General features: G+C 30.1%; 1 protein-coding gene across 1 annotated transcript in view; it reads left to right on the top strand.

Annotated features, from left to right (window-relative positions):
* RTFL6 (ROTUNDIFOLIA like 6) overlaps positions 1-6,804 on the top strand; it is a 31,635-nt gene extending 24,831 nt beyond the window's left edge. The window contains exon 2 of the mRNA XM_089766250.1: positions 6,340-6,804. Coding sequence (XP_089622376.1) covers positions 6,340-6,445 — 106 coding nt within the window. The 3' untranslated portion in view covers positions 6,446-6,804. The remainder of the gene's footprint in view (positions 1-6,339) is intronic.
* The last annotated feature ends 8,876 nt before the right edge of the window (positions 6,805-15,680 follow it).

Here is a 15,680-nt window from a genome sequence, read left to right as displayed (position 1 = left end):
GTTTAGTTTACTTTACTTGCAACAAACTTGAACCAATTTTCATCAAACTAATCTATAATTGGTTTATAGTTGTAAATCAAGCAAAAATATCAAAATCCACCATTGATACAGCCAAGTTGGAGTTCGACCATGATGCCCCCTTTGTTGTCTGAACCTCCTATTGACTTCTTTGATTGCTTCACTTGTTTCTTAATCTTACTTGTGATGTTTAAATGATTGTTTAGTTTGAATCATGTATAGATTTTGTTTAGTGAATGAAATATATGGATATTTAGTTCATGTTTGATTTCCATATATCTTCTTTAGGTTTTTTAGTTTACTTCATGTTTGATAAATGTTTTGGTGCTCCAAATGCTTTGTATGATGGATGAGTAAACAAATGAAGCATGGTTGGATTGAACAGAATCAAAGTATGCTTAAAGAAAATCCAAGGGAGGTTTGGCCATTGAAAATTTTCCTTTAACCAAATGTGTTTGGCTTGTTGAATATGTGTTGTTTGATTCATGGATGATAAATGATATTTTAGTTATGAGTTTCAAGTTTTCATGTGGCTAGATCATATTTTTTATGAAGATTTTGTTGTTATTTGGATAATATATTTGTTCATGAGATTTTCTAGCTATATTATTCATTATGTGTTTGATGAAATTGTTACTTTGATTTTCACATGAATTATGCTTGTTTGGATGAAATGAGATGAAGTAAAATGCTTAGAAAATAGATTATAAGGTTTGACCATGGTAGTGTTTGGTTTGGCCAAACCCTGTTTCATGCCTTGATTGTTTTTGGTTCTTTAATCCATGCTTCATGTTATGTTTTTATGGTGTTTGGCAATTTTCTCACATGTTTGATAAAAAGTTTCATTGAAAAAATATTGTTTGAAGGTTGTTTTTGATGAATTCTTAATGTTGTTTCATTGTGTTAAAGAACGAACAACAATGGCACATTCAAACCAAAATTTAAAGTTTTCCATGTTTGATCCATTTTTGTTTTGAATTTTTATGCACTACATGTTTGTATTATTAAATTTGAAAATACCTTAATTTGTAATTATGTTTTTAGGTCATGCATTTGGCATATGCATTCATTAATGGCATTTTTATAATTTTACATTCATTTCATGTCCATTTCCATAAAACCTAAAAAAAATTTTGTGAGATCCCAAACTGAAACCCCAAATCCAAATCCAAACCCAAACTCCAAAACCCAAATCCAAACCCTAAACCCTAAATTAAAATCCAAACCCTAAACCTTAAACCCTAAATCCAAATTTTAAACCCTAAACCTAAAACAGAACCTTAAACCCTAGCCCTAAATCCTAAACCAAAACCCTAAACCCTAACTGTAAACCCTAAAAACCCTAACCTTAACCTAAACCTGAAATCAACCTCAAAGCCCTAAATCATTAATGCATTTACATTTCATATTATTTTGTCATCACATACATCCTTATTTGATCATGTAGTCATATTTTATTCATATTATACTGTCATACATTTATCATTTTATTATATTCATACATATCATGCATTTATTTTTTAAAAAAATTAATTTTCAAAAGAAAAATATGTTTAAAATAAGATAATACCTTAAGTAAATATAATCATCAAGATCTTGCCTAACTATAAAAGAACTCTCGATAATTATTTTTTATGAGAGGTGTTATCTTTGTTTTATAAGACAATTTGAAAACTTTTAAACTAGGAATATTTTTAAAACTCCATCTAATTATAAGAGAGTAGAAATAGTATTTCAATATTTAAAGTGTTTTCTCTTTAATCCAAAAATTAAAAAAAAAGTTTTGTTTTAAATTTGATTTATTTCTTATTTCGAAAAAAGAAAAAAAAAGTGAAGAAAAAGAATTCATTTTAAAAATTAAGCAAATAAAACCATTTTAATTAAAATTAAAAGATAACATGTAATCATTTGGTATCATTTTCGACACGCCCTGTGAGGGTGCTAATCATTTTAATGCGTAACTGACTCATAAATTCAACTCTGATTTCGCAGATCGTAAATTTGTTATTTTTCTAGAATTTTTTGAACTTGTTTTAAAATATTTTATTAAAAAGGCAAAAATTTTTGGATGGCCAATCACACCCTAACAAAAATTGGTGGTGACTCATTTTATTTTGTTTTGTTTTTTGTTTTGAAAATATTTTTTATCCTACCATTTTCCAAAATTTTTTCATTCATCCAGCTTTTGAGTCAGCCCGCTCCTGGGTCCGACGTCGCAATAATAGCCAATAGGATTAGTTTTCACATAAAAAAGTTTTAGACTTTTTATAATATTTTAATTTGACTTAAGTAAAATTTAGAGTTGTTGAAATATAATTTAATAAATATTTGTTTTAGTTGTTTAACTTTCAATTAAGATATTTGTTTTATTATCTTAGTTACCATTATCAAACCTAGCAGTTATCAATTTCAAATGGCATATTCTTGTCATTTGTTAACGACGTGTTTTAAAAAAAATTTAATATTTTTTTAAGGAACTCAAACATGAGGAAAAGAATATTGTTTTACACTTATTATATGTGTAAAAGTTTTGAGGAATAAAGATCTCACACATGAGGGAGACAATATTGTTTTACACTTATCATACGTGAGAAATTTGAGGAATGAAGTTTTGTAAAAATAAGCAAAATTATTTGTTTTATTTTGTTTTATTAGTTCAATTCATTCCTTGATAATTTTTCCCAGATTTTGTTGATTTACGTTTTGAGAGAAAACAAAAATTTTATAATTTTCTCTCATTTCACTTCCCATGTTATGAATTATATATTAACTAATTTTGAAAATTATTTCAAAGAATGATAATATAAAGATTATTATTATTATTATTATTATTATTATTATTATTATTATTATTATTATTATTATTATTATTATTATTAATGCCAAAACTATTCTTTTAAAAAAAGTGAAAATCAATGGGAGTTCTTCTGCATATGTTTTAAAGTAGTAAGAACTCATAAATGCCCTAAAATTATTGATTTGGAGATATCATGTGTTAAAATTAGTGATAGTTAATAGGTTATTTATTAAATATGTTTTAGATATAAAATATTGGTAATTCAGTTAATTCCAAATTTATTAAAAATGATCTCATGTTAAAATATTGAGAATTTTATGTTGTATGAACATATGAATGTGAAGATTTATTCATAATATGTTAAGAGTTTGTAAGTTGTTTATTAAAGTGATATCATGGAAGTCCAAGAACAATAGTGGTTATCACATTCGGTATAGGAGCAAAAAATACATAATTTTGTTATACTCCTTTTATTGAAGTGCTTATTATTATTTAAGTTTGATTGAAGCATGTTTGTGATTCGTTGGATCAATGGGAGTCATTGTGATTTGATAAAATGATAACATATTTTTTCTATATGAGGATTATGATATTATTAAACTCATAATATGGATATCTACAAGTATGAAAAATAGAACCTATTAAGGTATTCGATTTAGTGTGGCAATAATACATTGTAAATTTGCTTTTGAAAGTGTCACTGTTTTGGGTTTCTTTACTTTGTTAAATGCATCACATGTGATTACTAATTACTTACAAGACATAGTTTGAAATGAATAAGTTCATAAGGTACCATCAAGTTAAGTGAACACAATTATTTTATATATACATCATAGTTGTTATTTGTATATATATTTATTATTGCATGTGCACATCTTATATTGATATGTCATGTTATAAAATCTTAAGACTCAGTATCTATCTTAAGCATAACTTAAATGTCTTTTAGGTATGTTTCATAAATGATACCAGCAAGTAAACTCGATGATAAAAAGGAGATATACAAGCACATCTAGATGTCATGTAGATTTTTCAGCAAGTTTAGAGAAATCAGCAAGAGAACAGACAATTGAGATCACATTTAAGTGTTACTTTCTTGCTACACGCCACACTAAGATCCATTGTCGATAGAGTCACTGTTACTTGTAACCATAAATTGGTTTTATGTAAATAAGGGGCATAACGGTTGCCATGCTTGAGTATTAAATGGTTTTATTGGATAGGATTATTAAGATATTGTCTCAAGGGCTACATTATCTTTTAAAACTATAGTCACATAAAAGTAAAGTTAATCAGCTTGAAATTTTCTTTTCTAAATTATATTTTTTTTAAATTAAACAATCCAATTAATATTTTCGAGTGGGAGAATATTAAAATTTTCAGTAAGTGAACTACTATTAATTGGTGATTTTATAGTTTAACAAAACAAGTTGATAAATTTGGTCCTAAAACGAGACAAACATGATAATTCAAATAATTAATTGTGATCATTTATGTGTGAGCTTTGCATATCTTATTGGATCAGTGTGGTTTGATAGTTGTATAAGTTCTTAACCTAGTAAACTTTTGATGGAGAGATTTTTAGGGTTTTAATATAAATTGACTAAAATCCCCTTTTTATTTCTAAGTAATTATATTTATCTATTGAGAGCCGACACTAAAGGAAAAACAAAAAGGAAAACCTAATCTTTTTAATAATTGATGCTATTTCAACTTATTATTTATGACTACAGTATAATTACTGTATTTTTTTTTAAATAAGCAGAGACAGATTTATATGTTGAAGTAGATTGGAAAATTAAAAATTTTAAGACATCAAATTTGTGTTTGGGCATGCATGCTTCATATATGCACGAGTAAAAAAGATCAGGTGGAATTGAGTCAGACCCTTTAACGCGTACAAGGCAGGAATCCAACCTATTAATCAAGCTTCTGCTTACTACGTACTATTGTATTTATTAAAAAGTTTATAAATCCCCATTTCATTGATAAATATATATATATATATCATCAAATTAATTTTATTTATTTATTTATATTAATTTAACAGAACTACCAAGCATGAAGAGATGCAAGCTGTACGTTGACCTCGCTCTAATATTGCCGCAGCATACTAATTAAATTTTTAATTCCGACCAAAGCTTAATTAGCTTTAATTAATTTGTTTGTCTGTTACAAATCAACAACTTTTTTAACCATTTCAATCTTCTTTTATAATTAGAAAAATATTTAATACAACAAAAAATAATGAGGATCATACAAAATAAATATTGAGAATCTTGTTAATAAATTATGTTACGAGATAGAATATGCCATATACGTGATTATAAAGATAATCAGCCAACTGATAGAAAAAATCTGGTGGCACTTAAAAAAAACTTAGACAAATATAGAAACTAGAAGACTAAAACCAATTATATATATATATATATATCTATTTATATATATATATATATATATTAACAAGTGAATAAATGATTAATTTATTTTTATAATGAAGTTTTCATTTTTATATACCTATAATTTAATTTTTTTAATTTTATTTGTAAAATTTAAAAATTTATTATTGCACAATCCTTAAAGATGTCAATAATTAAGATGATTATTACGAAATCAACACAACCGTACTATATATATACATTTTTTTTTGTGAAAAAAAATTTTAAGATAGATAAATTATTCGATTTTTCGAATTAAAATAAGATATGTCATATTTGATAGTCTAAAATAAGTAACTTCAGAGCATATATTCGATGATCCCAATAAATGATTACCAACAAAATTTAAACCCAAAATTTTTTGATCAAAAAAAAAAAGTTTTAACCAACAAAATTAATCACTTATTAATTATATATATATTTATTTATTTACTAGTTTCATCCAACTCAAAAGGGTCCCAAATTATTGATTCCAGTCTATATGATCCGAGGTTGGGTTACAATTAGAAACAAACAAACGATTATTCTTTTTTGAGTGAAAAGCCTATATAATATTTAACAAAGCCGAAAAAAAAAAGAAAAAACCGTCATTTACAGCATAACGGCAATGTCTCTCACAAGCAATTAAAGCCCAAAACGTGGCCTACAAATGTGCATGAACGGTCGCGATCTGATCAGAGCCGTGCGACGGCGTGTGGACCAACAACGCTTTAGAGGCCTACTAAATTGCTACCAAAACAAAATTTGGCAAGTGAAAGGGAAACCCCACGGTGAAAAATTCCATGTTTTATCACCTATGGAAACCCCAAACTAAAATATATGCAGACACAAGACGGGTAGCTGGCGTAAAGACATCAATCAAACAAATAAATGTCGTCTAGAAATTAGAGTGCAAACTAAAGACGAGAAGACATAGATCTTTTAAGTTGTGATTATAGAGAATAAATTAAATAATCCCATTTTTCCTGGGATTGTTTGTTGTGGAAACTTAAAGCCTTCGATGTAAATGGGTCAATGCGGATCTCGGGCGGCTAAAGAGAGGAAGAATTGGGATGATTGAAGGCTTTCTAGCGTCTCCTCAACAAGGCTGCAGGGGTGTCTGGCCATGGCGAAGGAGCAGCGTTCTAGGTTCTACATCGCCAGGAGGTGTCTTGTGATGCTTCTTTGCTGGCATAAATATGGCAAGTCTTGATTATTTTCCTTTTCCTACTGTTGTGTTTTCTTTTTTTTCTTTTTCTTTCTGCTGTTTTATAAAATTTTCTGGACGTTTAAATGTAAAGAATTTTGAATGATATATATTTAGAATTAAAGCATCGCATGGCTTTCCACGCTTCCCATGAATCATAATCAGTCATGATTGAAACAAAAATGAAAATCCCAAAACTCCCCTTTCCATTTTAGTGTTTTTGGTGTATGATGTTGAATTAATCCTATAAAGGTGGTACTTTTTATAGAAAAGAACAAGGCTATTTAATTTCTTTTATCAAAATGTGGGAATAAATGCATTAAGTATAATTCATGTTTAATTGCTGTAGACACTTGCAAGCTACCGTTTTAAGCATAATTCATGTTTCAATAGAAACTAAAAATATTGACAAAAAGGGGGTTAGCTTCACATATATCTGATTACTTATGACAGAGATCAGACATGTTTTAATAAGAAATGTGGATGCAGTAATTATACTTTTTTTTTGTAATTTCTTGTTGATATATTTAGTTTCTAGACATACAACCTTCTATAATCATGTTGTTCCATGCCCCTTTTATTTACTATTATCAGAACCCCACTAGTACTCCCCGCTTTTCACTTTATTGCCATGCATGCAAAACAGTTCCCATGAAACCATCCAACAGGCACCAAGAAAGCCCCTTGTTAATTATCTAGTTGCAACTTCCAAGTCGGTAATAATATGTTTCTTCTAGTTATTTCAACGACCTTTGATCACTATCAAACAACCCCAAGCTAGTCCAAAATTTAAAAAAAAAAAAAAAATTCTATCTTTCCCGTTACGGCTTGCTCCAGATGAAGTGTCGCCTGGATGGCTTAGCAACGGGACAATGCACTGCGTGGCTACTAACAGCAACGACCTCTACTGGCGTGCAAATCGTTCCAGGGCTTGTAATCCTCCCCGGTCAAGAAGAAATGGGCTGTTAACTTAGCTTTTATGGCCCTCTATGTCTTTGATGCGGCTCAACTTTGCTAGGTTTAATGGGCCCATCTGATGTGCTTCGGAAACTAGAATAGCTCACTGGCGGGATAGCCCGTTAATTCGCTGCCAAACGTGTTGCTTCCGGGACAAAAGGACACTGCTGGTTCGCCAATGGCTGATTATGTATTTTACCAATTTGCTTTTGCTGCCATTACTGTGATTTTCCTCACTGGATCGTTGGTTGGGAGGACGATGTTTGTTCCTTTGTGGTTGACGTTTTCTTATACCGTAGGGGCATATATTATATGGGGATCAGGATTTCTTCGGCACAAAATTATTGATTATGCGGGTGGATATGTCATCCATCTTTCATCTAGGGTGGCTGGTTTTACTGCTGCATATTGGGTAATTGACATGCCCATCTTACTCTCTCATTTGAGGCCGAGCCAGTAGTAGCTCATTAGCCACACTCCACCCCAAAAGGAGGTCTATAACCAATATTTCTTTTCCTGAGAAAAATTAAAACGAAGGCTCCTTTTATTTCGTAAAAACTTATTTTCAAAAATTAATTTTTAAAAAATATTTATATTTTTTGAATTAAAAAAGGATTTTTTGAGTGAATTAATAAAAAATGTTCTTCATTGTTTAATTGCCTTTTGAAAAATTTTTTTTTCATAATATTAATATAACTATTAAAATATTAAAAATTATTTATTATTAAAGAATATTGAAATTATTTATTATTAAAATTATTAATATTCAAAAATAATTATATTTTAATAATAATATTTAATATTAAAATATTATGTTAATATAAAAAATAATTAAAATAAAACTATTTATTATTATTTATATTATTTATTAATATTTTATAATATTATTTATTAATAATATATTATTTGTTAATATATTATTATAATATTTATTAATTAATATATTAATTTTTATTAATATATTATTTCTTAATTTTATTTATTTATTAATAAAATATTATTTATTAACAGATTATAATATGATTTATTAACATATTATATTAATAGTATATTATTTATTAATATATTATAATATTAATATAATATTACTTATAAATAAAATTATACTCAAAAGTATTAAAAAATAATTTTATTCATAAATAATTATTTTCCTAAAAATATTTTCTACTTTTCAAATTCGTAAAAAAAAAAAAAAATTTAATAAATTTATTTTTTATTAATTAATAAATTATTTTTCATTGATCAATTTATTTTTTACTGAACAAATATTTAAAAAAAAATTTTCGACGAAACAAACGAACAGAAATTATTAATTATGGGACAAAAGTATCACTGTTCATCCCAATTCAGCCCATTAACTTTTTAAAGCAAAAAACCGATCATGAAGAGAACCCCACCTGATGGACCCCAAATGCAAAAGATTAAAAACTGTTTGCAGATTATTACGCCATGCAGAAAGATCTAAACAACTCTTCTCTTTTCTTTTTTTTTTATTTATTTATTTGGATGATGACAATATTGAATCTTTTTCTACATAGAAAATGTCATTACAAGCATTTACATTGCTCTTTACCAACTATATATTGTTCCCTATGGTGATTGTGGACGATGATTGTAGGTGACACCTAGGCATTCGCATAACAAACAACAATATAATTTAACTTTTAGGACGTGCAAGATTTCCGTAGATCGGATGGACAGATGGTTTGAGTGGAGGATCTCCACTTTCCGCAGGCCTGATCACATCTCTAGCCATAATAAACACCCATATCTGCTCTGCACCAGCCTCTTCATCTGGCTTGCTCTAGACATTGCTGTGAACAATGAAAGCTCGATCATCCGTGTAGTCCAGGGGATGATCACAGGACTTATTTTTATCACTCCAGAAGCAGGTAAGCCTTCACTCAGCTCAACAAATAAAGTCATTTTCTCGGCATGTTTCTCTTAACTCCCTTTTAAGCGGTTTTGTAGTCATTTTCCGAGGAAAATGTCCCTCTCTATGTTTAAAATAGCATAGCCAAAAAGGAGAAAATTATGTTTCTAGCATTTAGTACATTGACATATGATAAACGCATGGTATAATGGACAGCGCGTTCCCTATATTCAAACGACACAACCGTGTGATACCAAAACTACTTTTAGTTGAGTTCAACTTTTCGCAAGGCCATGTTCCACATGGATAATTCATCCAAGCTCGATTGAATCAAGCATGAAAGCTTTTCAAGGTTTAACCTCACAGAGTTGCTCACAATATTTTCAAACTTGTTGAGGAAGACATCTACTCCCATTGTTAACAGCACGTTTACTCGTACGAGGCCTCAAGCACCCATTCAATGCTAACAAGCACCAAGGTTTCATACATTAACCCTTCAATAACTCATATGGAACACGTTGTCTCGTTTCTCTTTAGGATATCATATTTCGACATGGTGAGAATCCATCATTATGCCTGCATGATTATTTCATAACTCCCGTGCTTAGAACCTTGAGACGTTAGTCGAATACTAGATCGCAGCCAACCCAATAGCCACATTTTGCTCAATGTAATCACTTACGAAGGTCACACTTTAGGCCCACATCCCTTAGCTTCACATTAAGCTGCCCGTACGTATGATGAATACGCAGCATCATGCCCACATCTCATAGAATGCTTGATTATGCTGTCCCAATTGCAACACACTCCAACGCATTTTATCAAATAGCTACAAGGGTCTAGTAGGTTGCTTGTCTACTAGTCTACTCATCCCTTAGGCTCATTGGCTCCTTACCTACGTAAACACTTTCGTATAATCCTTGGTTACTTGCGATCCAACTCTTGGAAGGAAAACCAAGGGACATATCAAATGCTAGCATGTAACCCCACAACTTAATGTAAAGATACGATGCATGGCCCGCCAACCCCAACCATCCTCGAGTTTATAATGTCTCAAAGAGACACTGTGCCACGCTTATCATCTTATGATGCCTGCCCATCTAGACACCACATGTACCTATGAGTAGTTTACCTAAGACTACTAGGCCTTCATTTGCTTACTAGCCAAAGGGTGATGGAAAGTTGACACTGAACATCCCCTATAAAAAGCATAAGAGCTTTTAGAGTTATGCCACCAGGAACTATAAATATACTAAAATAGGGACACTTTTCTCCCCCAGCCAATCCAAGGCCAACTCCAGCCAATTCAAGGTATAATATCTCCATCTTAATCTCATTAATGCTAAAATACTCAACGTTACTCCACCAATCCACTCAAAGGTGCCCATACAAGGTTAACCAATAGCGTCCCACCAAGCTCACAAGCTCCAATGTGACTACACGTTCGTCTGGCTCTAGGGCTCATTATTGCTCACACATTGCTTATGGATACCATTTCATAGACTAGGTCTCATCCGTTACTTTGCATCGGGGTCCTCATGGCAGTACCAAAGCACACCATGGCCTAACCATAACATCTTCCCCCACTTAGTATGTCGATACCCTCATTGACACCAATACCACACCTAAGTTCCCTCATTGTACAGAGTTGACATTTTTTCAACATGTCCCTCTTATGCTTAAAGACTAGGGTCATGATCTCGTCAAATAAGGCATCGTTCATAGCTCAAATTTATTGTCATTGTCACTCATCCTAACTCCACTACACCTTTATACTATTCCTCTCTTGAAGCTTCAAACTCAAACTGATACTTAATTTTGCTACCGTAGTGGCTAACTAATGGTCTCAAAGTTACGATCTCAAGGTACCCTTCTTGGTCATTACCCTCAGTAGAATGAATGGTCTCCCAATACTTTGCCTTAAATGATGCGCTCCGCTGGACGTGACCTATCACACTAACTGCATGCTTACAACACTAACTCTTTGATGTGCCTCTCTAGACGTTGTGCTTAAGTCAACCGTACTCATGCAACATCATCATCACTTGACCCTAGTATGAAAGCATTCAAACACTTTAGCTATCTCCCAACATAGGTATTCTCAGCCCTTCCATGGTCAACTTTTTAGGTATGGCCCTCTAGCGAACCATTATTCATAGCAACATCGTCTCATCACTATCTCGATCTCAATCTCAATCACTAGTCCACTGTTGCTCATACTCAAGTGCTCTCCCACTTTTACTTAATGTTGACTCTGAACACAACCATGTTTACATTATGATTTCATTTTCTCTAATAAAGCTCATGTCTGCTTCTGATCAACTCAACTCGATGTTTGAACAATTCAAGATAAAAGCCATCCCAAGGCTTGCTCAATGCTCATGGCCATTCCCATAAGCCAACAACACAAGATGCCCACATTCTTAGCTTAATCTCAACCTGTATATCTGTACCTTGCTCAAACTCTTCTAGTCAATTGATAAGATCCAATACATAATGCCATGTTTATCCGCTAGCTTAACATATTTGATACACTAACCACATAACTCAACTTAGCACATCCATTACCCTATTCAAACTCACATGGTCCCCTGACCATCTCAAACTTATACGACTTTGCTCACTGGCCAACTCAAACACATTTGGTCCTTTGCCCATCCTAAGCATATCTACTTTTGCAAAATGACTCATCGTCCGAAGCTCAATTACTCATCTCGTGTGTCAATTAAGGCTCTTACAGTACAAAACCAAGTACATTAATTAGTAACTTATCTCAATAAACTCAACTCATGTCCCTTAGAACACTACTTATTTGGCCCATATAACCATGCTCAAACACCATTTCAAGATGTGCCTTATTTCACATTTTGATCTCATAATTCGATCGTTATCCGAAAAGCTTCCAATGCCCACACAAACCAACACCATCCTGGAAGTGTAACTGGACTTCCATGCCTTTTGCTTGGCATCCAAAAGCCCACTCGAAGGTCTACTTTCTATAGGCCATTCACCCACGTATACATCTGAGGCTCATTTTCTAGCCTACAAGCCATAAAATGGAATATTCACCTCAATAGTCCTTTTTAAACTTAAAACCAACTCAATTTCCATATCTATACACTTACTTGGTTTTTCATCTTAGCACAAAGGATGAGACTAATTTCGCTCTAATTCCAACTATCATAGACAATGCATTCCCTATAACAAAACAACGTGACGGTACGACACAAAGACTACTCTTATATGAAATTAGCCTTTCATAAATCTATGTTTCGTATGGATAACTAACCTAAGCTCGATTGCATCACGCATGAAAGCTTTTCAAGGTTTAACCCCATAAGGTCGCTTGAAGGAGAACACCCACTCCAATCATTAACCAGCATGTTTACTCATAGGCTAGGATTCAAATAGTGATTTAATAGCGGAATAACGGCTGCAAAATTGTGGTAGCCCCACCACCTTCCACCGTTATTGGATAAAATGCGGTTGAGAAATTCATTCACAACCAAAACGGTGTGTAACGACCATAAAATAATGATGTAACGGGAAATAACAACAATAATCGTTATTGCCGCTATTCTATTTTCTTACTCACGGATCTAATAGTTCAAGAAAAAAATAATTTTTCAATAGTACAGAATAAAGTAATAAGCCTGCAAAAGTAAAAGTAAAAGTAAAAGAAAAAAATAAAACTCAGAATCTCAAGTCTTTAGCATCAAAATCAATCTAAAAATGAGCCAAAAATAGATGAATTATTTATCAATCATTTAATCGGTACTTCGACACCCAAATTCAAATCAGCTTCAAGTTCTCAATCAACATTTAAGATCAAATAAAATAAGAAAATAAAGTTAAATTACCTTTTTTTTTATAAAATTTTTGTAAAATGATGTCTGTTATGATAGTTTGAAAGAGACGAACAATGTATTCCGTAGGTACTAGGCAAGTGATAATGATGAAAGGATGCGAGAGAAAATAAAAGATGAAAAGAAAAAAAAAGGAGAAAAGAAAATTATGGAAGGCCAAGCTCTGGAAGCACGAAGAAGATGAACAGAAAAGAGTAAGCTGCGTTTCCTAGGTGGGTCTACTAAAATTAAACAAATTGGGGGATATTGGGCACGTTGGTGGATAGGGAATTGGGTGGGGTGGGGTGGGTAGGGCCATTGGACGAGTGGGGGTCGAATTTTTTATTTAATTTTGTAATTAATTTTTGAAATTTTTTAGATAAAATTTAATTAAGGTATTGAAAACTTATAATTAAAAAATAAGAGATTAATAATTTAATATAATATAATAGAGATTTTAGATGAAAATTTTTTATAAATTTTTTTGTAAAAGTTAGATGAAAAATAATTAAAATTAAATATTATATTTTAAATGTGTTATATATTAATTTATAATTTTGTATCTGAATTTTAATAATTTTTTTATTGTTTTGATATTTATATTATTGTCAATTCTTTTGATATTAGATTAATTCTTGTTATTTTTGTGTAATTATTGAAGATTGTATTTACTATATAATTTTTGAAAGTTATTTGTGATAAAAAAAATTTATATCAATTAGTGTATCAAAAATATTAAGTTACTTAATAAATTTAACATTTTATGATCTATTACTCTTATTAAAATTAAAAACTAAAAAATAAAAAATATAGGTTTGAAAATTTTATTAAAATTTAAGTTTGAACATTTTTAATTTTTGAATTTTTTTTAGATAAAATCTAATTAGAGGGATTGAAGATTTATAATTAAAAAATTAAGGGATTAATAATTTAATATGATATATATAGAGATTTTAGATGAAAAATTTTGATAAATTTTTTTGTATAAGTTAGACGAAAATTAATTAAAATTAAATATTATATTTTGATTGTATTATAAATTAATTTATAATTTTGTATATGAAATTTAATAATTTTTTTGTTGTTTTGATTTTATATTGTTGTTAATTCTTTTGATATTAGATTAATTCTTGTTATTTTTATGTAATTATTGAATATTGTATTTATTATATAATTATTGAAAGTTATTTGTGATAAAAAAAAGTTTATTTCAATTAGTATATCAAAAAGATTAAGTTATTTAATAATATTCTTAAGATTAAAAACTAAAAATTAAAAAATTTAGCATAAAATCAATTTTTAATGATGTAATAAGTAATATCAATATTTCTAAATAAAGTTTATTTTGTTTTTATACAAAATAGTAAGTATGCTACCACATAAAGAGTTCTCAAGTAAATGAGTAGAGGGTACGCCAAGTGATGATATAGGTTGGCATTTTGGAACACTTGTGCCAAATACAAGAGAAAATGTTTCATGTAAACTTTGTGATAAAGTTGTAAAATGAGGAATAATACATTTGAAGAAACACATTGCTTATAAAACTGACAATATTGCACTATGCCCCAACGTTACTGGTATGTTATGTTTTTATAATTCCTTAGAAAATATTATTGTTAATTTCTCAATAAAAATTATAAAATTACATAAGCATGTGTAACTAATTTTCTCCTTTTTTTAACTATATTATTAATAGGTATAGTAAGAGAAAGTATGATGAAACTCTTTCAAGAAAGCAAATAAAAAAATTGACAACAAAAAGAAAAAAAATGAATTTTTATCACAATTAAGAGGGAAAGATGATTATGAAAGATTTATTGATGAAGACATCGCTACTAGACAATTCGTGCAAGATAGTATCCAATCACAACATGAGTGGCACAGAAGACAAGAATTCAGACAAAGAACTAGTGGTTGGAGTAATATATATAAAGAGAGACGAAGCTTTCATGGCTCAATTGCTGAATATTTTAAAGAAAGAACAAGGAAATCAACTCCAAATGAGTCTGAATTTTAATTAATGGGAGCTATACCTAAATAGGTTAAAAGTAATAGTTCAAGGCAACCAAAAGTAAGTGATTCATTTTTAAAAACATTAAAAAAAAGATGGGTGAATCAGTATCAAAATTTTTTATATATGATCGACTTCCTTTCAATTAGCAAATTCTCCATGATTGCATAATTTGATTTTTGTGATAGTAGAAGTTGGTCAACATGTAAACTTTCAACACCTTATAAGGTCTCAGATGTGTATTTAGAGTCTGAGTAACAACAAGTTCATGAATGAGTTAATTGATTAAAAGCTCATTGGAATAAATTGGGTGTCACTTTGATGTGTGTGGTTGGACCAATAGTTTGAATCAAATGCATATCATTAATTTTCTTGTTTACTGTAGTAAAAGACCATTTTTTGGAAATCTGTAAATGTCTCAAGTGTTCATAGTAGAGATGCAAATTTTTATTACAGATTATTAAATGAAATTGTAGAAGAAATGAAGAAAATGCATTATTCAAATAGTTACTAATAATGAGATAGCACTTAAGGCCACAGAAAAAATACTAATGG

The sequence above is a fragment of the Durio zibethinus genome, chromosome 10, assembly GCF_047325235.1.
Source record: "Durio zibethinus cultivar Kanyao isolate XHJ-2024 chromosome 10, ASM4732523v1, whole genome shotgun sequence".
Classification (NCBI taxonomy): domain Eukaryota; kingdom Viridiplantae; phylum Streptophyta; class Magnoliopsida; order Malvales; family Malvaceae; genus Durio; species Durio zibethinus.
This window is presented reverse-complemented; position numbering and strand designations above follow the sequence as displayed.